Raw genomic sequence first — 22083 nt, 5'->3', positions numbered from 1 at the left:
GTGTGAATAATATATCAGCTTACTAACCTTTTGCAGTCGTAGGCATATCTCTAAAACGCAATGCACGAATTTCTATAATTTCTATAGGGTTAAATTTGATTGCGACTCGCGACTCGTTGTAGGTATGTGACTCGCTATTTCAAATGGTTTGGAGCGGCAGTGATACATAATATTAAATAAGCGGAAAATTCGCATTAATTTTTAATTATCTTTTAGCTATAAAGAAATAATGTAAACAAAATATAAATATAAATACACATATATGTATGAGGTATGATATATACACAACTAGCTGTTTCCCGCGACTTCGTCGGCGTTTGATTTTGTTTTAGTTAATTGTAGTACAAAAAAAAATTAAGAATACGAATTCTTATAAAAAAAACTGGTGTAGTTTTTAAAAAGTAATTTTTCAATTCACAGTAACAATACCTTAAACAACTGTCTGATCAGTCTTTAGCTCCTTCTATCACTTACAAAGAATAGAATCGTTAAAGGAAGAATCAAAATCTAATTGTTAATTGATTCATATGCTAAAGGTTAACGAAGAACATTTTTTATTTAGTCCTAGCACTGAATTCCTCATAAAAGTGGCAGCAATGATGTATTCAGTATCGCTAAGCCTTAAATGAGGGGTTTGCTGCTGACCGCTGAGGAGTTCTGTCCTCTATCTCTTAATGTCGGGATAAAAAGTATCCTACATTACTACTAATACTTTCAAAAATATGTGAACAAAGTTTCATGAGGATCGGTTAAGTAGTTTTTGCGTGAAAGCGTAACAAACAAACTAACATTGACATTTATAATATTAGTAGGGATATATATAATATTATATATACATACTGATAACAAATCAAATCTAGTTATATTAGTTATTTTTTCCAAATAACGTAAAAGTTCTGATGTAAGGTATGGTGATAATAAATGTAAATACTTCAAACGATAATAAGAATAACCCTTGTGTGTTGTTTTATTTTGTTTCTAATTTTATATATCATGCCCATCCGGAACATTCGTTGTTGCATTCAGCCTCCGTAGCAAAGTTGTTGGTATCTGGTTTGGGAGCCCCGCAGTGGTCGGCCCAGCGGATAGTGTGGCAGTTTCTTCGGCGCCAATCGTAAACCCATCTAAAACGACATATACATACTCGTATAACAATTTCATAAATAAACCCCAACAGTTTTGGAAATCGTGACCGAAAGCTTATCGGTTATTACCTGGGATTTGAAAGGAGTTTGAACCTTTCAGAGTTCTGTGTTTCTTAAATCTTACAACCTGGGTATCTTTAAAACAAAAGTGCATAGCCATATTCTAAGCAAACGCGTCCCATCTGTAGCTACATCTGCCTTATTGGACAGGCGTCACTTTGCGGAATTCCATGATATAGTATGAAAATTGAGCTTAATTGGTTATACGCCCCGACTTTCCCTGTAAAGTCACCATCTCCTATTGTAAATGAACTTCTGTGGTGTACAATAAAAGGTCCGGTTTTGGAGAGGAACGTACGAGGGTACATTGCCGAAGATCTGTTTGCGGTTTGACTTTACGGCAATGTTACAGAAGTAAAATAATTTCACAAGTAACTTGAGATGGAGGATTGTTAATGAAGTCGTAGCAGCATCTCACGAAAACTAGATTTAAATGGCGATCACAAAATAGAACTCTATGAATATAGGGCTAGGCTAGCTATAGGGCTCTTCAAACGATTGTTTGGCGTTCTTCAAGGGGTGACCAATCCGCACTCGAATCTATGGTCCAAAAGCTTCTCTCGTCAGAGAGGAAGCATCTACCAGCCGATATAAACAAATTCCTTAAAAACTGCAAACATATTAGCGGTTCTCCTGTTCATGTCTATGAGCAGCTTAATCAGCAATTTATGAAATTACCTTTTATTTAAAGAAACTAACGAAGGTGAAGGCCAAATATTCTGCGTCAAGTCTACCTAACCGCATTTGCCTAGCGTGGTGGATTTGGCGGCGCGTTAGGGAATAATGCTGATGGTAAATTATTACGATGCGCGCGCACATCGTCACAAAAACCGATACCCTGAAGCAAGGTAAGCCGATAGTATGGAGGGTAGAGGTAAGGAGAGTCATCTGTGTATATGAAAAAGTGTCGTCAGAATGTATTAAATTAGGATGGCGCCACATTTGCATCAGGGTAACTCTTAAAAGAAGCGCCAAATATAAATATTGTTAGAGTAGGCTTGAAAAATAAACAAGGAAGTATGGAGATACAAGGAAGTAAGGTTATATTTTAAGTAGTAGAAGTAAGTAGTTGAAATTCTCAATAATTAACTACTTTAGTCGATAATGACATTAATTTTTTTAACTCGGCATACTTTAAATCATCTACGATTGCTACATTCATACCATACCCTGTGCATCCACCAGCGCCATTGTGGAGGATTTTTGAACTGTTATTTAGCGCATACACTGGACACTTTTTCAACTTTTCTCCCATATAAGATGACTCTCCTTACCTCTACCCTCCATAGCCGATAGTTGCAAGGTTTGACAGCGTACACTTTCAATTGTCAAAGTCTGCGGGCGCATTCCAGGTGGTTCAATTGATTCAATTGTACATAAATCTCAAATTTTAATGTTGGTTGTCCGATAATGACAAGATGAAAATTAAAAATCTTTTCGCCTTATTCTACGTATGTAGAAAAAGGTATTCAATACATTGAAAGTTTTATTATAACGCATTATCAGTTAGTTATTTAGTTGGTTAAATAAAGTTTATTTAGATATCACAAAAATTTATTTCTATGTAATTAAAGAAATATATTTTTTGTGATATCTAAATAAACTTTATTTCTATATAATTAAAGAAATATATTTTCGAAAGATGAAATTTAAAAAAAAAATATACTTTTTTTTCATCTTGTGACGCCAAAGGAGTGTAACTTCTAACGCGTGTACATAAGTACACACACGTTTTTTTTTATAGTAATATTTGACGGACCACGCCGATGCCCCACCTGCGTAGGTGTTTGTCGTCAATCACTGGCCTATCGTTAATAAAAAAAAGAAAAAAACATGCACGAAAGCACTGCCTGCCATACAGTGGCGTGCATAGAGGGTATGCACAGGGTATGCAGATTATATAGAATGATAAAAATCTCCAGTACGATTTATAAATAATTTAAGGATAGGCATTGTAAGAGTTATAAAAAGCCAACCCCTTAAGTTTTTATAATACGTACTGGATGAATATAACTCATTTTACTTTGTGCATACCCTCTATGCACGCCACTGGTGTCCATCAATTTGAGGCGTAGGTGCTAAGCCTACGTAAATTATGTGCCTGTAATTACACCGGCAAAAACGCCCTTCACGATTTACGCCCGTAGAAAACCAGTGATAATGCGCATGCGCTTTGACGGCCCATTGGCGCAGTTTGCAGCGACCCTGCTTTCTGAGTCAAAGGCCGTGGGTTCGATTTCCACTGCTGGAGAATGTTTGTGTGATGAACATGAATGTTTTTCAGTGTCTGGGCGTTTATCTGTATATTATAAGAATTCTATGTATATTATTCATAAAAATATTTATCAGTCATCGTAGTACCCATAACACAAGCTACGCTTACTTTGGGGCTTGACGGCGATGTGTGTATTGTCGTAGTACATTTATTTATTTATAATCACCCTTCCGATAATGGCGATAATGTAAATTAAAAACGACATGATGGTAATATCATACTTAATTTAAAGGATATTTACCGCTCCTGGTGTGGCCATCTGTCTCGCACAGTCCATTCAATAAGGCAATGCTTCTCTTGCGGCTTCACTTGGCATATTTCCGCGGTTACTTAAAAAAAAGGGGTTAACTTTAAAATTAACTACGAAAAGGTTCCTGCATTTTATTGGGGGAGTGTGTTCGGAATAGAGCAATGGGGGAACAATTAATATGTCACTTTAAAATTAATGTTTATGGTGTGGGGATTTGGCAAAGAACACCTCCTGGTTGCACCTTATTCAGAGGTAGTCAGAATGCTATTAGATTTTAATTTAAGATAAGAGATTTTAATTTAATTTTCGTATAGAGAACGATGGGGCTGACATTCTTATTGTTGAGAATAGTCTCGAATCAATAAAAAAATAAAAAAAGGGGATCTCCGAGGGGATAGCCTTAGTAGTTAATCCTTGCTTCAACGATAAAGGAAAACATCGTGAGTAAATCTGCATGCCTGAGAGTTCTCCAGCATGTTCTCAATGCTGTGTCGAGTCCATCAATCCGCAGTAACTTGGCCAGTGTGGTGGACCGCGGCCATGTCCTTAACTTAAAAAAAAAGTAAGGTAGAAAAAAATTGCTTAGAATTTGTTTATTGCACACACAAAATACCTCGGTTCGCTTATACCTCAGTAATATGAACTGCTAGTTTCATAATAATATTAATTTGATACTTACCACGTGCCTCCACACGATAAACTGACACCCCGACCACACACATGAACAACCAAACTAAGAGCATTGCGCACGATTTTTGATAAAAAGGGGTTATCAGTGCCATTTCGCGCTCGCTTTATATACGCAACGCAATTGATTCGTTGTAAGATCGATTATGAGTCAATCTCCTATGATTTGGTAAGTACTTGTAAACTCAACAGTGCATAACTATATTTTTATTTAATCTATAGACTAGCACTTTGCCGCAATCATACCCGATGTTAATTCGGTCTGTGGGGCGAACTTGCCTAGGAGATGCCTATGACGGCCGACTGGCGCAGTGGGCAGCGACCCTGCTTTTTGAGTCCAAGGCCGTGGGTTCGATTCCCACAACCGGAAAATGTTTGTGTGATGAGCATTAAGTGTTTTTCAGTGTCTGGGTATTTATATGTATTTTCTAAGTATTTATGTATATATAATTCATAAAAATATTCATCAGTCATCTTAGTACCCGTAACACAAGCTAAGCTTACTTTGGGGCTAGGTGGCGATGTGTGTATTGTCTTAGTATATTTATTTATTATATTTATTTATTTATTCACTCTTGATTTGATGGAACCAATATTATAGGTATCGGGGAAGACGGAAGCCGGAACGGCATTCCAGATCTTTGCGGTTCGAATTAGGAACGAGGAAGCAAAACGCTCCATGTGATACGGTGAAGATCCAAATTCAAAAGGCAAAAATATCTTTATTGAAGTAGATCCATAGCTGGCACTTACGTACATTGCATGAGAAATTAATGAGTAGTGGGTCGAAAATGGGTTGATATGATGATGATGATGATTTTAAAACCCATTACCGACCCAGTTTAGGGCACGAGTTTCCCACCAGAACAAGAAGGGTTTAGGCCTTTTGAGTAGGTACGTTACGGAGTACATGGTGGCATGGTGGTTGCCTCACGATGTCTCTTCTTTAAACAAGTGATATTTAATGCTTATATGAAACAGAGCTCTAAAAACATGATTGCACAGGATTTATTGAATGAATGAATGAATACACTTTTATCGTACACCACATAAACATATCGTATAATTATAAATAAAAATTGAACAAAAAGAATACAATTTTATTGTTATTTTTAATTTATAACGGGGCTGAAAACTGCCAATCATAATATATACAAAAAATCTTATATCTTATACTATTATATAAAGCTGAAGAGTTTGTTTGTTTAATTGAATGTGATGATCTCAGGAAATAATGATCCATTTATCGAGGAAGTCTACAGGCTATATCATCACGCTAAGACCATATGGCACCAATAATGATTTCCTAAATAAAAAAAATTTTTTTTTTCCTTGTGAGAGCTTCCGCTGCGTGCGATGCGTAAATGGTTAAAGTTATGTATGACAAAGTTGTTCCTTTAAAGCTGTGAAAAAATAATAAACATATGCCTATCTTTTAAGGTTGACTTACACGCGAATGAAGTCACTGAGGACCGCTAGTCATCATTATCATCATCTTAACTCATTACCAGCCCACTACTGGGCACGGGTCTCTTCCCTCGAAGAGAAGGCCGTTGTCCACCACGCTGGCCCAGTGCGGATTGGTGGACTCCACACACCTTTGAGAACATTATGTAGAACGCTCAGGCGTGCAGGTTTCCTTACGATGCTTTCCATCACTGTTGAAATTTTAAATGCTTAAACCGCACATCTTTATTGTATATATATTTCTTGTGTGCGTGTGTATGTCACTGAACTCCTCCTAGACGGCTGGACCGATTTGAATGAATTTTTCGGTATGCGTTTGGGTGGTACCCGGATGGTGTAGATTCACAAATCAGCCCGACAGATGGCGCTGGGGTCAGCTAGTAAATTATAAAAGTTAAACGTGCGGGGAATGCTGGGATTCTAACTCGGCCCCCCGAAAGAGAAGCCGAGAAATCACCCACTGGGCTTTCCCGCTAGTCATACAGAGAGTAATATAACAGAAAAAGGTACTTCAATATACATAAAAATTACGAAAAAAAAAACTAAGCCCCGCCGAGACAGCTGGCGCTGCCGTGACCAGGATTCGAACCTGGGTTACTACGGCCACAACGTAGGGTCCTAACCACTAGACGATCACGGCTATCGGGGCTGTATAGCAATCGCTCAAAAACTCGACTGCAATCGTCCAGATTACAAGTGTATCAAAAGTAAATGTTGTAGGATTGCTATCAATACCTTTGCAATCAGCTGCTTGTATATTTAGTCGGTTTGGACGTAACTAGAGCATTACTTTCTCTCCATTAAAATTGGTATCGTGTTGCGATCGTTGGCACACCATCGCTGGCAGTATTGTGCAGCGGTGGTTTGCAGCGTATATAATTAATAATAATAATAAGTAAGCGTAGCTTGTATTATGGGTACTAAGATAACTGATGAATAATTTTTATGAATAATGTACATAAATACTTATAATATACATATAAACACCAAGACACTGAAAAACATTCATGTTCTTCACACAAACATTTTCCAGTTGTGGGAATCGAACCCACGGCCTTGGACTCAGAAATCAGGGTCGCTGCCCACTGCGCCAATCGGCCGTCAAAGTATATGCATTTCGTATATGCATTATTAGTGGAAGAAGAGCTTTTTGTGACAAAGCTCGTCCGTGGAACCGCGATAGTTATTTCTGCATAGCATTACTGTGTTCCGGTCTGAAGGGAATGATTGCCGGAGTAAGTAAAGGAACATTAGGCCACGCCTCAGGCTACACCACACCAAAAAACTAAATCAAACGCTGACGAAGTCGCGGGCAACAGCTAGTATAATATAATGTACATACATATTTATATATATACATATATATATATAGACACTAAAGCACCATACATATTTATATATAAATATATGAATACGTATTTATGTACACTGCCTTCTCTCAGTAGCGTTTATCGGTCCATGGAACAAGGCAGGCAGATTATGTACCTATATAATTACAAGGCTAAGGGAATGGGGTATGAAAATGTTGTTTTCTACGAAGTATCACTAAACTTTACCTAAAAACACACACTTTCATACGCACACACATACACGTGTTAATTAGATTACCCCTTCCTCAAACTATAACGTTCCACTGCTGAATACTTCTGCAGTCTCCTCTCTTGTAGCAGAGAGGGTTTTAGGAGAGAGAGTTTTTAGAGACACACCACGCCGCTCCTGCTTGGTGGGTTTCAACGATTATTATCACAATGTAGTTATAATGACCGGAAGCGATCGAGTCACGGGGGATGACTCTGGGCTGGTACTGAGAAGTCTTTAACAGAAAAACCCAATACCTTACAAGTCTTGGCACGACCCTGGATTCGAACCTAAGACCGCATGATCCATACTTAACCATGCTACTAAACCACTGCAACAACGAGGTAGTTAATTCGTTTGTAAGTCATTACAATTGGTAAGTGTTTTTAATTTTTTTTAGGTGGTGTAAAATACCAATTCAAATTCTTATCACAGGCACTTACGAAGCCTTCATACACAAAACATGTTACCACTAATTTAAGGTCATTAACTCATCAAACTGCGGTCATCACCTGCGATCAAAAACCCGTGCGCCCAACCTGGTGATTATCGGCCGACCAGTGGCGTGCATTTCATTGGTGCACAAAAGCACTGCCTACTCTACAATTTATAAATAACTCGTATAGGAGGAGGATTTTTGCCGTTTTATGCAACTTGTGTATGCATACCCTGGTAAGAAACCCAGTACACCCCACTGGAGCCGACCCTCCCTTCGCGAGAGGCCTCTAGCACCTTTAACACGCTTTCATTAGCTTCTGTATGTATGTTTGTATGTAACCGACCCCTTTGAGCTCGATTTTGTCCTACTTTGAACGATCAGATTTGATTCTAACTTTGTAGACATATCGAGGACCGATGACAATAATCTAATCTGAGAAGATTCCAATTTTCAATATAAAAAATAAGATGGGGTGCTTTTTAAGATATTATCAAAATAATAATCAATCTACTCATATCTGTCAATAAAATATTTATAACTATTGACACCAAGCATCCCACGCTTTTTTTACAATTTTTTTTTTTTTTATTTACACTATTATAAATTTATATTTATTGAAATTTTTTACACTATTCTTAATTTAAATTTATTAAAATTTATTACATTTAATTCCTACCTTAACAGTACCTTACAGTGGGTGTAAGGGTAATTATGAAGTTCACTTGCACCCACTGCACGGCTAACATGAGCAGTAGACAATTATGTCCCTGGGGAAAGGATAAAAATGTATTTTCTCTTACAGCTTTATCAACTCTCAGAGCATAAAGTGGAAATAATATCCAAATAATAATTGTGTAATAATAAACGGGGGTAAACTTCTCCTATTACATGTTCCCGTGCTTTAGCAGGTGGACACGTTATTTTTAAATAACATATACACATATACACAAATCGCCATCTGTAAGCGTAGCTTGTGCTATGGGTACTGAGATAGCTGATGAATATATATACATTTTTTTTACGAATATAATACACATAAATACTTATAATATACAGATAACCATTCAGATGAAAAACATTCATGTTCATCACACAAACGTTTTCCAGTATTGGGAATCGAACCCACGACCGTGGACTCAGAAAGCAGGGTCGCTTCCCACTTAATAAATAAATATACTACGACAATACACACATCGTCATCTAGCCCCAAAGTAAGCGTAACTTGTGTTATGGGTACTAAGATGACTGATGAATATTTTTATGAATAATGTACACAAATACTTAGAATATACATATAAACACCCCATACATTAACTAAATTTCTTGTTAGGGGATATAATAGGGGGATATAATTTTTGTGACCTGCCTCTGCTAGGCCTGCTGATGGTTAAAGTGCCATGTGTTACGTACCGGCTTCCCCTTTTTTTAGATATCTTCCATATAAAAGAAGTATGAAACCTAAATGTAAGCGGAATGCTGAAGCCGAAGTCATGGGTGACCGTTAGTATTATATAAACACGTACAAATAAGCAACGTAATCAAACAATTATTGTTTGTGAATATAGGCATAACGGGTGGAATTCAAACTAAAGTAACTTTGTTTCTGAACTAACTTTAGCAAAGCCGTATTATAGCTGTTTTGTACCGGATTATAACAAATTAAATTATGTAGTTAGAGTATGGGAAACGCAGACTGAAATGTAAAACCTTATAAATATATAGCTCGAATGTCCCCTCTGGCGCAGTGGTCTAATGCGTGAGTGGTACTGGCTTCGATTATCGGGAAATTTGGGAATTTATAATTTCAGATTATGCTGGGCACAGACCTCCGCTCTCATAAGGGATGGGTGTCTAGCGAAATTGCTTAAATGTCGATTCGTGAGATTTATCAAAATCACTTTCACAGTCTAGAGCATAAACAACGTGTAAATGAAAATGGAAATAATACTTCACAGGTTTTAGAAGGCACATTACACACAGCACTGTCTCAGAGACTTATCTGTGAAACCGAAAGTCTAATAGTTTTTGAGTAAACTACTGTCATAGTTTTTACTGAAAGAAATCAAACACAACTCTAACATCACATGCAAAATTAAAATCATGTCACTCCTGTCACTTAATTAGGTAGGTACTATGCGCGTGTCGGTCTCTTATTTCCAATATTATCATAAGTAAACACATACAATGTTTTGAATTCGTTTGTATGAAAAAATAAATATGAAATATACTTATGCATCATTCAATACTGTTTGGTAATTCGTTTACACATTGTATTGAGTTAACGATTTTGAATGTAAGAAAATGTTAACAGTATGGCGGAGAATACTAATCTATGAAGAAATTGAGCCGCGTCTTAAATCTATTTCTGTTTAGAATAATAACGCATATCCACAACCAATCTCATGCACACTCACTCACACATACTCCCAATGAAACAAGAATATGTACACACCAAGACACACTTCTTGTTCTTGTTCTTCATCTAATCTCGTTCTTTTCACTTCTTCGTTTGCTATGGAAGAGTGAAACCTCCTGACACGGGTATCTTGATTCTTAACGGGAGTTCCACATTTATAATGTTAGAAATTTTTAAGTATTTTTTTTTTATCTATTATTCGAGGCACAGGAGTGGACAACGCCAATTTTTTAACTACCCAATTAAGTATATGTAAAAAGTAAATCTTTATTCTTATATAAATAAATGTTATACTTATATCAGACTAACAATTGTCTGCGTTTTTTCAGCCTATGTTACTCTCCATCCTTTAAACTATACACTATGCCAAAAATCAAGTAGATTGGCTGCTTAGTTAGGGCGTGGAGGAAGGACAAACAAACAAACACATTTCCTCTAGTACACATACGAGTCACGATTAATCTTAGTTACGTCAGTGCATATTCTGGTGTAATTGATTAAACGAAACGTTTACAGGGACACCTAAAATAGAAAATAACGGATGGAATGTTGTAGGTTCGAAGTTATTTCCTGAACGTTTTCCATTAACAAATCAGAGAGTTGGACACCAATATTCTATTTCATTTTAGAAACATGGGTTTTTTAGGGGTCCCCAATTAAAGAGACAACTTGGAAACATTTTTCTGTGTATTTGTACATACAGAAGGCACATCATAAAACAGCATAAGCATTTGCAAAAACAATTCTACTAGTTGTTTAAGGAAAACATAAAAATAGACAAAAATTCATAAAAGAATTTTTGAAATGCACGAATTGCGTGTTCATTCACGCGTTTCCTATTTACTGATTTGGTATTACTGTGAGGCGATAACTACATGAATGTAGTTGTAACAAACTCGTAGCTTACAAGCCGTTCTGGGTTCGTGCTAGCCAAGGCTGCTTGATGGCCCACATATGAAATGTGATTTTTTTTTTTAAACTCTTTATTTATACACAACAATACACAACAAACACTAAATGGAAGTAGGATACAAAAGGCAGCCTTATCGCTACTAAGCGATAAGGCTGTCGCTACTAAGCGATAAGGCTGTCTTTGAATAAATAAAAAAAAATGTTTTTATTGCAATACCTACTCCATGTTATGATCTATCTCGTCGATCCCAGCACTAAAATGAATTAAATAAGCTAAAAACTTTTTCGTATAAAGCTTGTGTTTCCTTTATGCATGTCTACGGAACTCTGTTAAATGAGTGTTCCAACACGCGCTTTGCTATTTTTACACGTTGGTCGTAATTATTCTGTATGAAAGGAAATATTTCCAATGCATTCTAACCGCCGCAGCAAGTCGACATCTGTCCGAAGTTTTGCTTTCCAACTAAATAACCTAAGGCTGTATTCAAACTAATCCTTTTTTAATTACGAAGGAATCTAGAAACAACGCGAAAAGTAAAAGCAATGATCCACCACACTGCTCCTATGCGGGTTGGCGAGCTTTGAAATTTATCACAACACTTTTCCACAACACATATAAACCAATTACAGTCGTCCTTATTTCTACATGGATGATGATGATTTATTGATCTCTTCAAAGGGTTAACAGCATAGTAAAAATATTGGTTTTAATAGTTACATTTCTTAAAACATTTCTATTTTATTCTGTGGCAAAACATATTTATTACTCTTGCCATAATGGCGCTTTCCAGCCAAAGTCGTCTTACAGCAATGGACTGATTGCATCAAGGTGTGTTGCTTAGCCCATTGGTCCGTCAATGCGAATATATAGTTTATATAGTTTTCGACATTCCCATACCGCTAAAACAGTATTGTAAAATATCACGTATTTCTATTCCGTTACAATCCGTTACGTTCTGTACCTGTGGTCTGTAAAAGAAGCCCGGTAGAATCGTTTCCTTATATCGATACTATGTAATGTCAGAGCATCCGCATTGAACGAACATGTAGACTGCGGCCAAAACCTTTCTCATTCTGAGATGAGTCTCTTGCTCTGTAAAGTACCGCGTCTGAATTATTTGTTATTTACCCGAAATTATTGATTGACTGAATTTTTAAGATTTAAAAACTAATTTTAGCAACGAAACTTTTTAGCTGTTCTCTAAATTCAAATCATTTTAAAGTTAGCGCACACTTAATATAAAAACATTGATTGAACGGAATAAATAAATTTAAAGCGTGCTAGTAAACAAAACAGAATTGTCTCCCAGAACAAATGTGCTGTGTGCATAGAGCCTTACTGTGTCCGTTCGAGCATAAAATTGATCTGACTGAAATTGCGGCGTGCTCTCATTATAACGAGGCATTGTGAATTTTCACCGCACCTCTCACCAGCTCCGACAGCCGTGATCGTCTAGTGGTTAGGACCCTACGTTGTGGCCGTAGTAACCCAGGTTCGAATCCTGGTCACGGCAGCAGCAGCTGTCGCGGCGGGGCTTATATTTTTTACATTTTCTTGAAATTTTTCTGAATTTTTAAATTTTTTTTTCGATACTTACAATTGATGGGTCTAGCAGCTGTCCCACCAGACGGTAAGTAGAAAATCATCGCCTTGAAAGGAATGCAAGACCACATCCTACAACATGCCGTCGTTTGCCCATCATCCTGAGGCGTTGGTAGTAAGCCTTTTTTTCCTATAATTACACCGCAACCACATTCTTCAGACCGGAAGACAGAATCGCAAAAATGTATTTGTCCCGTGGAAGGCTTTGGCCATGGCTAGTTACCACGCTACCGACAAAGTCGTGCCGCTAAGCGATTTAGTGTTTCGCTACGACGCCGCGTAGAAGATATTGTATGTGGTAAATATAACTGCCATACTCGTAACAGGTTAGCCCGTTACCATCTTAGATTGCACCATTACTTAACACCAGTTGAAATTGCATCAAAGAAAAAAAAAAAAAAGGTATACTACTACTCAAAAGAAATTGATCATTAAAAGATAACAATAAGAATAATTTATTGTTTAGAAATTTAAGTCATAATTAGCTATACCTATAATTAAACTGTAACTGGAAGATTTCTGTACATTTAATATATTTTGAATTTTTTTATCGGGGGATGCTTTATAATCGATACTGAGTCCAAAATCAGTATCGATTTTTTATTTAATTCTTGTCTGTCTGTCTGTCTGTCCGGGCATCGCGTGAAACTTCTGAACGGATTTAAATAAAATTTGGTATAGTGTTAGCTTATATCCCGGGTCAACATGTAGAATACTTTTTATCCCGATAAACAATAAGTTTCCTCCGGGAAATGGGATGAATTTTTTATGAATTTTACTTAATATCTCCCTTAAATTTGCATCCATTTTAATAATTCTTTTTTTATTTGACAGTGTGTACTACCAAGCATGTATTGTCTAATTTTAATGGAGATCTGATACAATATTCATTGTATCAGATCTCAATATCTAATATTCAATATAATATAATATAATAATTCTTTAAAGATAAAAACAAGTCGCAAGGCATATGGAAAACGATCGAATGCATGCGTACCATCCTACTAATATTATAAATGCGAAAGTTTGTGAGCCAAATCCATGAACAGCAACACTCAGCCCACAATTCGACTGAGTGCCTCTCGGGAAGGGAGGGCTTATCCATTATCGCCACACTGGGCGTGATGGGTCTGTGATCGCAGTAATTGGTAGTAGTAGCACGGAAGACGCTGCTGTCCGTCCTTCACTATATTCCCCTTAGTCTCCTCGTACAATACCCACGGGAGGAGTCAGGAGGGGTGGTTACAATTGTATTCTCATATGCTGTCACCACACGGTACATGGGAACACACCTCCCACTATGCCATTGAGGTCATAATTGCAGGTAAATGACCCAAAAAGGGTCCAAGTCGTGTGTCAAGATATTAACCCCCATAATGGATCCCTGCGGAGAGGTTAAGAAGTTTTGCATAAATTCGACGTTCAAACTTTATTATTCTTTAATGGCTCTTTGTGATTTTGCGACGGAAAAAACCGGTAATTTATTTAATTAATGTCCTTAAGACATTTATTATTTGTTAGATGTAAGCCCCAATAAGCTACTTACACCAGCATCATCATATCAAACGAATGTATGTACGTCCATTGCTGGACATAGGTTTGTAGGGAGTTCCAAATACCACAGTCTTGTGCCGCTTTGGTGCAGCGGCTCGCTTCGACTCGTTTGATGTTATCTATCCACCATTTCGTGGGTCTACCAACGCTGCGTTAACCGTGCGAGGTCACCGTTCCAACACCTTGGGAACCCAACACCCATCAGTTCTCCGAGCTATGCCCTGCCAATTGCCACCAGATTCGCGACTCGTTGAACTATGTCGGTTACTCTGGTTTTTCTACGGATCTCCTCTTTTTATTACATAGAGTGGGTAAGTTACCTAATTATTCGGTTCTTTATTATTGTTAAAGGCCTATTATTATAAAAATCAAAGGTAAGATTTATATTTGAACGTAAACGCGTAAGACCCCATAAACCATTATGTCAAAGGAAAATAATTACACGTATATACATGTTTACGCCGGCATTTGTGATGGTAATAAAACAAATATAGCAGTTTCATAGCCTTTATTGCTTGACGGATATTCACAATAAAATCTCTAGCGACAGAAGCGGATCCAGGGAGCTATGAAACTCTATCCCCCTCAAGTCAATTGGCTCGGACCCCTAAAATATCTCAAATTAAACTTGATATTGATGGAATAAAATAAATAGTCATTTTGTAGGTCTAAAATTAATAATTTACACAAATATCCTACTTTCATAGAAGTGCTGTTTTATCTTTTCTTGTCGAATATTATTATAAATTTATTTTACATATAAATAGGCCACCTAACGTACACGTTCGATTGAAAAGTTATATCTGAGCATACAACGGATTCGGAATGCAGTTCTTACTGAGAATAACTTGTCCTTACCTCATTTACTTTCAGAAGCTATCGGGTTGCAAACAAAATGTCAAGATTACCCACAGATGGTTCAAGCCCTTCCGAAACAAAATTCCTGAATCCGCTACTGTCGAGCAACGTTTAACACCCTTCACACTAGCATACCTAACGGTTTTGTTGAACGACATTAGGATAGAAAAGTTATAGTTACACTAGCACCAATGTCTACTTGTAAATTACTCAAGCTGCTCTCGAATCTCAATGTACGTTGTCAAGTATCCTAATCCAGCTATTATTTAAATGCGATCGTGAGTTTTTTTGATTGTATCGCTTCAAAGCCTTAACCAATCTAAATTATAGAAGTAATAAGTGATCTTAATTCTAGAAGAAAGAAGTGCGCTGCATAAGATGGTCTCAATCCATCAATGAGAACATCATGCGTGTGTTCGGAAATAGGGAATTACAGTACTTTATACAAACTATGGTTTGTTCATATATTTAGTGTAGTCATCGGGTTTATCATAGATAAAGTGCTGTAATTCCCTATATCCTAACACGTGCTTACAAACAAAATGTAAGGGTAGGCAGCGCTTTTGTGCATGTATGAAATGCACGCCACTGCATAGTAGTAGTATGATATATAGGTATTAGTTTGACGACCGATTGGCGTAGTGGGAAGCGACCCTGCTTTCTGAGTCTAGTCTGAGGCCGTGGGTTGGATTCCCACAATTAGAAAATGTCTGTGTGATGAACATTAATGTTTTACAGTGTCTGGGTGTTTATATGTATTTATGTATATTATTTATAAAAAAATATTCATCAGTCATCTTAGTACTCATAACACCAGCTACGCTTACTTTGGAGCTAGATGGCGCTGAGTGTATTGTCGTAGTATATTTATTTATGTAGTTTTGAGAATTTAATGTAGTATATTTTAGTATTAACTAATAGTAAGTAGTTTTTTGGAGTTAATTAACAAACCATTCGGACAAAGGTTGTCCGGGGAGATCGCTTTAGCGATAAGACCGCCTTTGCACGCAAAATATTATTGTTATATGTTTTTTTTTTCTTTTTCCGTATTATTAAATGAATAATACGGAAAAAGTATCCGAGATATTAACTGGTAGTTTATTGTAAAATTGTATACAACAACATATTGTTAATTTGTAGTGGTAGAGTTTTTTGTGACAGAGCTCGTCCGGGGAAGTACTATCGCGATGCTTTTGTCTGCCGCTAAGCAGCATTGTTGCAATGCTGTGTTCCGGTCTGAAGGACGTGGTTGCCGGTGTGCTTGCACGCACATCGCGTCAAATGCCTTAATTATTTATTCCCATAAAAAAAAATGCTTTGAATACGCCATTAAAATTTGGGAAATTAAAGTAAATCAGTTATCAAGTACCAAAAAAGGAGGTCGTCATAAAGGGTGAAGGGGACGCAACAATAAAACAGATACAAACAAGTTTCATAAACTTTATTACAACCGTAACATCAGCATTTTAGGGCCAGCGCACACACGGGGACGGAAGGGCAGAGCATTTTATTATAATTAAACGTAAATTAATTCGTAGCTTCGTAGTAACAAGGTACAGAATTCAATGTTTAAAAAAAAATGTTTGGAAAACCTATCAAATACCATACTTCCATTGGATGAGATAAATAGAATTTAAGAATATTAAAACAACCAAACGCAGTAGAATTTCTTATATTATAAGAAACATATTTTCGAAAATGTCACCGATATATCGACATATCGATATTGCAATACATTTTTAATTTGCCACTTCCTACATTCCTATTATATTTAAGAAAGCTCAGTTGGATTTCAGAAAATTTGGAAGTTTTCAATGACATGAAGTTAACATCGGCTTTTCGTCAATTAGCTTACAATACCGCGCACGTCAAATTAACATAGTTTTTGGAGATACCGTAATAAACCGTTCTTTTATCATTTTAATATCAAAATCGAATAGTAAAGATGTCTATAACGTTTAAAAGTTAAGTTAGTAAAGTTTTTTCTTAGAAATCAACCAAGGGTCAACCTTAATGATTTTCGCATATGACAGTGTTTTTTTTTGTTTCCTGAAAATCTTGGTAATTTCACTATATACGGCAATATTGTAAAAGCTCTTCTTAATTGGATACTCCATCACTGACTTCTGGTGATGACACGTTCCAAGGATACTGGTTCCGTACTATACTGGCTGTCCCGATACAATTGTTCACATTTAAAGTGCCGAATGTAACATACAAAGGTCTCTAGAACCAAAATAATATAGTGTTTAAAGAAATTAAAATTTTAGTTGTTTGGATTCTCGTATTACAGCGCCAAAATGGCGTAAATCAATCGGAATCAAAAACCATTAAAAAAAATGTGACAGTAGACTGTCTAAGATAAATAGTAGAGGTCAGTGCGCTCCATACAAATTTTGATAGAATCAACTAGTAACATATTAATTCAATGGAATCAACCCATTTTCAAGAACCATAGAGAAAATATGGGACATCTCAATAAAACAATTACAATAGTTTTATACACTTTATTGCTTGACTGATATTCACAATAAAATCTCGGGCAACGTTTATAACGCCGTGCGAGACGCTCTTGTGTAGACTATACGAGGCACTGAGAGACAGGAATCACAGATCGAGAGAGCTTAGAAGATATTATCCGTTACACGGCTGACGGGTACTGTGAGCTTATATTGTACAACGAAGCTAGAATAGAAGCCTTTAGGGATTTCGCAGACAGAAGGTTTAGCGATCGCGTTCCGGATTCTAAGCAATAGGTACACGTGATCTTGAAGCAGGTATTCCAATCTCAAATACAGAATTCGAACGGAATGTAACCGCATCCAATTTTCGAAATCCCTTAGTGTACATTTCAGGTTAGCTACACGAAACACAAACGTGGATAAGTTTCAGTTAAAAGTATGAGTTGTTAGATTATTTAGATAAGTATTAAGGCAGTTTTTTGACAACAATTTTCGATAAAATTGCAGGACTTTGTGGACACGCTGAAATTAATTGCATTACAATTTTTATCAATTTTACATTAATTAGAACCACTACTCAATATATACAATACAATCTAAATTTAATAGAACAAGAATAGATTTCACTAATAACTCTCTTTGTAGAAAAAATATATATTTTACAAATTGATAGGAATTTATAGCATTTAATTATTATTTATAGGTATATTACATCAATCGCAATGAATGACTGCAAAGGTAATCTGGTATGTATCACAGTACCCATAAGTTGTGAAACGGTATATAGATGGACATCAGTATAGAAAGCTAGAGGGAGGTGGTCGGGGTGAAGGAGCCGGGCGTGCGAGACGGGGATGGAAGGCTCCCAACGCCGCTTCATTTGTTGACGAAGGCCTCTCTTCACGAACCCTCAGTTGGGGTATACGCCATGCAGCGCAAGCAGCGGTCAACGCATGTCTGTTCAGCAGCCAATAAGCCGCAGCGTTCAGCGCTGAATGTGCGTGACCGAGCAAAAGCGCATACTGACTCAACACCAAAGGTGCGTTCAAACCAAACGCACTGCATATCACTATAGCAGCGTGAGGGCACCAGCAACCCGCGAAAACCAAAGCGATCCCGACTAAAACGTTCCCCAAACGTCGTCGCGAACGCAACGTCGACGTTTGAGGTTGTGGACCCAATAGACTCGGCTGGAGCTTCTTTGCTCTAACATCCCCAACGTCTACTGCGTCTCTTCTCTCTCTTCCAACTCCCGCTACTATGATAACGTGTGACGGCCTCTGTATTAGTGGAACTGGCAAGGGTAGCTCGCCGTGCGCGGCTCTAGCTGTCAGTGACAGAGCTGTCAGTTTGACACGTACGGCCCAGTGGCAGCGGGTGACAGCTATGACAGGTATGCAGTAGGTGACCACGGCGTGCGCGGCTGCTAGCGGTGGGCACGATAGGCAGGTTGCTATTACTGTGATTGCACCTGGGGAACAAATTTAAAGGCGTTTTAAAATCAACAATAATTACTTACTTAACGTGCTCCCCGAGGCACGGGAGGTTTGTACAACTCTCTGAATAAGAAAGGCTTAGTGAAGTCTATAGATACTTAGCCAGCTTGGGTACGGCACCCACGCTGGCTAAGTATATGTAGACACGCCCTTGAGAACGTCACAGATAACTCTCAGGCATGCCGGTTTCCTCACGAAGTTTTCCTTTACCGTTTAAGCAAATGTCGATAGCTAAAATTAAAAATGCTTATAACTTCGAAAATATAAAAGTGTGTGCTGAGGCTCATTTTCAGACCGGAAGGGAAACTAAAGCCTTTTAGGAGATTTCTTACTTCGTATTTATACCGGTGCTGGTAAGAACTTAAACATTTCTTACCTAGTATTAATGCCGCCAGCCATACAACGAATACAGCAAGAAAGGCGCGTGCACACAGCGAGCCGCGTCCACGCCGCACCGCACCGCACCTATCCGCAGCCATCGCGACCAGTGACAGTGTGCTCGCGGCCACGGGGAACGACTGTAATGCAAATTGATAAATAGAACCTACAACAGTTTACCAGGCGCACTCGAGGCATGTTCATGATTTGTGGTATGCGTAGAATTAACTAATTTATCAATAATCTCATTAATCAATATAATGCAGACAATGCTGCATATATTCACATATTAACTATTAGAAAGTGATGCCTTGTATAAACAATGTCATCATCGTCATCACTTCAACTGATTGACATAGTACTTTTGTTCCAAAATCCGCAGTCCTGGGCCGCTTGTTTCAGTGAATGCCAGCCACTCGTTTGATGTCGTATATCCCCCTCGTTGGAGGCCGACTAACGGGGTTGCCATTTCAGCACTTCCATCGTAATATAACTGTAGTTTATTTTTTTATTTATTTATTTAAATGAACACTAGCAGCTTGTTCAAAATACGTCGTAAAGAAAAATTAAAAATATTTTGTTTCTAATCAGTGTGACTGATAACCTGAACTAGTAGGATAGCGATGAGGCCACGAAATGTTGCAAATAAACATACCATACAAATACAGCTTTATTAATTTACTTTATAAACTATGACAATATGAACTTATAGATCGATCCAACCTGCCAAGAAGAAAAACAGCCGTCCAGGTAGGATCCAATCAATTTGATTGGTTCCCGCCGTTATGCATCTACCGGCGTTAACCAAGCGGAGAATGACAACCGATGGTCTCGTTCAAAAATAAGATTAAATTAAAAAAATAACAAACAAGTGGAAATTATAACGCTGGTTAAATTTAAATCCTAACAATCGCTGCCCCTATTGCCCCGCCTATTGCCACTTTAGCTTCGCGACTCGCTGATCTTTGTGGGTAACTCTTATTCTTCATAATACATTAACTCACTTCAATATAATGCGTGACTTGGCACGGCAAGTGGTGTATCCTAGCAGCGCGGGTCGCAGCGAGGGGAGCGCTCGCGGCACACACCAGCAAGTCGGCCGCACACGCGCTCAGAAGTTGCGGCGTGCGTAGACGCGACGCACCGCTTGACGCTAACGCGGCCATTAAACTTACATTACCTAGAAGAGAGACATAATTCAATAAGTTCCGAATCTCATAGCGTAAGAGACGTTTCCAATTGAAAGACAAAACGTAAGCGTAAGCATGTCTTTCAACAGGAACTTCATTCACGTCCTAACAAATTAACCAAGCGGCTTTTTTTTGGCATAGATATAGTTGAAAAGTGCGTCCTTTACCGAACAAGCGTCCCGAAATAGTGCACTGTTCTGTATTCATAATCGGTGTTCTATTCCTCCTGGAAAAGTTTTTCAAATTACCACGCGAATGAAGCCGCGGTTAAAAACTAGTAATAATATAATGATAGGTGACTTAGCAGCTCCGCTATCATCTTCCGCAAGTGGAAAATGATTGTAAATTTTGATTGTTGTTGTTGTTGTTGGAAAAGAGCAACTACTGTGTCGGCTCTTCTCGGTAGAATCTGCTGCTGAGCAAACAGTGGCGTTTCAAAAGTGCTTATAAATTAGGCTTACTTGAAATAAATGAATTAAGATTTTTTTAATTAAAAGTAAAGTTAAATCGGTCTATTTGAACCGGAAACATTAGTAGACAAAGTTGCCAAAATGGTAGGGAGTTTGAAAAATACACGGGTATAGTATAAAACGGTCATAAGGATTTTGGACTGGAGTAGTGTAAAACGTGTCCCTTACCAATAATACCGATGATGGAGACGAGGATATATAGCGTGAAGAGTGCCGCGATGTGCGCCTGTCCCCTGGAGTCGCCCTCGACCTCCTCGGTGTCGTTACCGTACATCACGCCGCATCACTGGGTCCTGCCGACAAAGCAATTTAAAAAATAAATAAATATACTACGACAACACACACATCGCCATGTAGACCCAAAGTGAGCGTACCTTATGTTATGAGTACTAAGATAATAATTATTTGTATGAATAATATACACTAATACAGAAATACTAATAATATAGGTACAAAAAACACCCAAAGGCATTCTTATTCATCACACAAACATTTTCCAGTTGTGGGAATCGAACCCACAGCCTTGGACTCAGAAAGCAGGATTGCTGCCCACTGCGCCAATCGGCCGTCATAATGTAATATAATAGTTATATATTATAAATATTGCCTCGTTGATCTTCAGGTGAAAATTTTGTATATGTTTTTCTATTAAGAAGTTACAAGGCCGGAGTTTATTAACTGGCAGTGGCATGTTTTTCAGTTTCTGGGCGTTTATCTGTATTTTATAAGTATTTATGTATATTATTCATAAAAATATTCATCAGTACCCATAACACGAGCTACGCTTACTTTGGGGCTAGATGGCGATGTGTCGTAGTATGTTTATAAATATATATTTTTTTA

General features: G+C 37.6%; 2 protein-coding genes and 2 non-coding genes across 4 annotated transcripts; 1 reads left to right on the top strand and 3 right to left on the bottom strand.

The window, feature by feature from the left end:
* Nucleotides 1–938: 938 nt before the first annotated feature.
* On the bottom strand, nt 939–4520 carry LOC120634585. Its single transcript, XM_039905312.1, has 3 exons — nt 4410–4520; nt 3722–3809; nt 939–1124 (listed from the first exon to the last, which is right to left on the bottom strand). The coding sequence occupies exons 1-3, from the start codon at nt 4510–4512 to the stop codon at nt 992–994; spliced, it is 324 nt and encodes a 107-aa protein (XP_039761246.1). The 5' UTR covers nt 4513–4520; the 3' UTR covers nt 939–991.
* Nucleotides 4521–6452: 1932 nt separating this feature from the next.
* On the bottom strand, nt 6453–6524 carry Trnah-gug. Its single transcript has one exon. It is a non-coding gene; the product is annotated as a tRNA-His (tRNA).
* Nucleotides 6525–12671: 6147 nt separating this feature from the next.
* Nucleotides 12672–12743, top strand: Trnah-gug. The gene has a single exon. It is a non-coding gene; the product is annotated as a tRNA-His (tRNA).
* A 5654-nt stretch (nt 12744–18397) lies between these two features.
* On the bottom strand, nt 18398–21527 carry LOC120632837 (galanin receptor type 3). Its single transcript, XM_039902872.1, has 4 exons — nt 21409–21527; nt 20585–20760; nt 19579–19720; nt 18398–19177 (listed from the first exon to the last, which is right to left on the bottom strand). The coding sequence occupies exons 1-4, from the start codon at nt 21512–21514 to the stop codon at nt 18501–18503; spliced, it is 1101 nt and encodes a 366-aa protein (XP_039758806.1). The 5' UTR covers nt 21515–21527; the 3' UTR covers nt 18398–18500.
* Between the last annotated feature and the right edge of the window lie 556 nt (nt 21528–22083).

Source organism: Pararge aegeria, chromosome 2 (assembly GCF_905163445.1).
Source record: "Pararge aegeria chromosome 2, ilParAegt1.1, whole genome shotgun sequence".
Taxonomy (NCBI): Eukaryota; Metazoa; Arthropoda; class Insecta; order Lepidoptera; family Nymphalidae; genus Pararge; species Pararge aegeria.
Note: the sequence above shows the minus strand (reverse complement) of the source record. Positions and strands in the feature narration are given on the sequence as shown.

What these genes read in the sequence shown, in the direction of transcription:
- LOC120632837 (XM_039902872.1), bottom strand. Translation starts at nt 21,514, where the DNA reads ATGTACGGTAACGACACCGAGGAGGTCGAGGGCGACTCCAGGGGACAG. An exon ending in AAGTCACGCATTATATTGAA is followed by an intron (nt 19,721 to 20,584) that starts GTGAGTTAATGT and finishes TTTGCATTACAG; the next exon opens with TCGTTCCCCGTGGCCGCGAG. An exon ending in GCTGGCGGCATTAATACTAG is followed by an intron (nt 19,178 to 19,578) that starts GTAAGAAATGTT and finishes TTTGTTCCCCAG; the next exon opens with GTGCAATCACAGTAATAGCA.
- LOC120634585 (XM_039905312.1), bottom strand. Translation starts at nt 4,512, where the DNA reads ATGGCACTGATAACCCCTTTTTATCAAAAATCGTGCGCAATGCTCTTA. An exon ending in TTATCGTGTGGAGGCACGTG is followed by an intron (nt 3,810 to 4,409) that starts GTAAGTATCAAA and finishes CTTTTTTTTAAG; the next exon opens with TAACCGCGGAAATATGCCAA. An exon ending in AGATGGCCACACCAGGAGCG is followed by an intron (nt 1,125 to 3,721) that starts GTAAATATCCTT and finishes ATGTCGTTTTAG; the next exon opens with ATGGGTTTACGATTGGCGCC.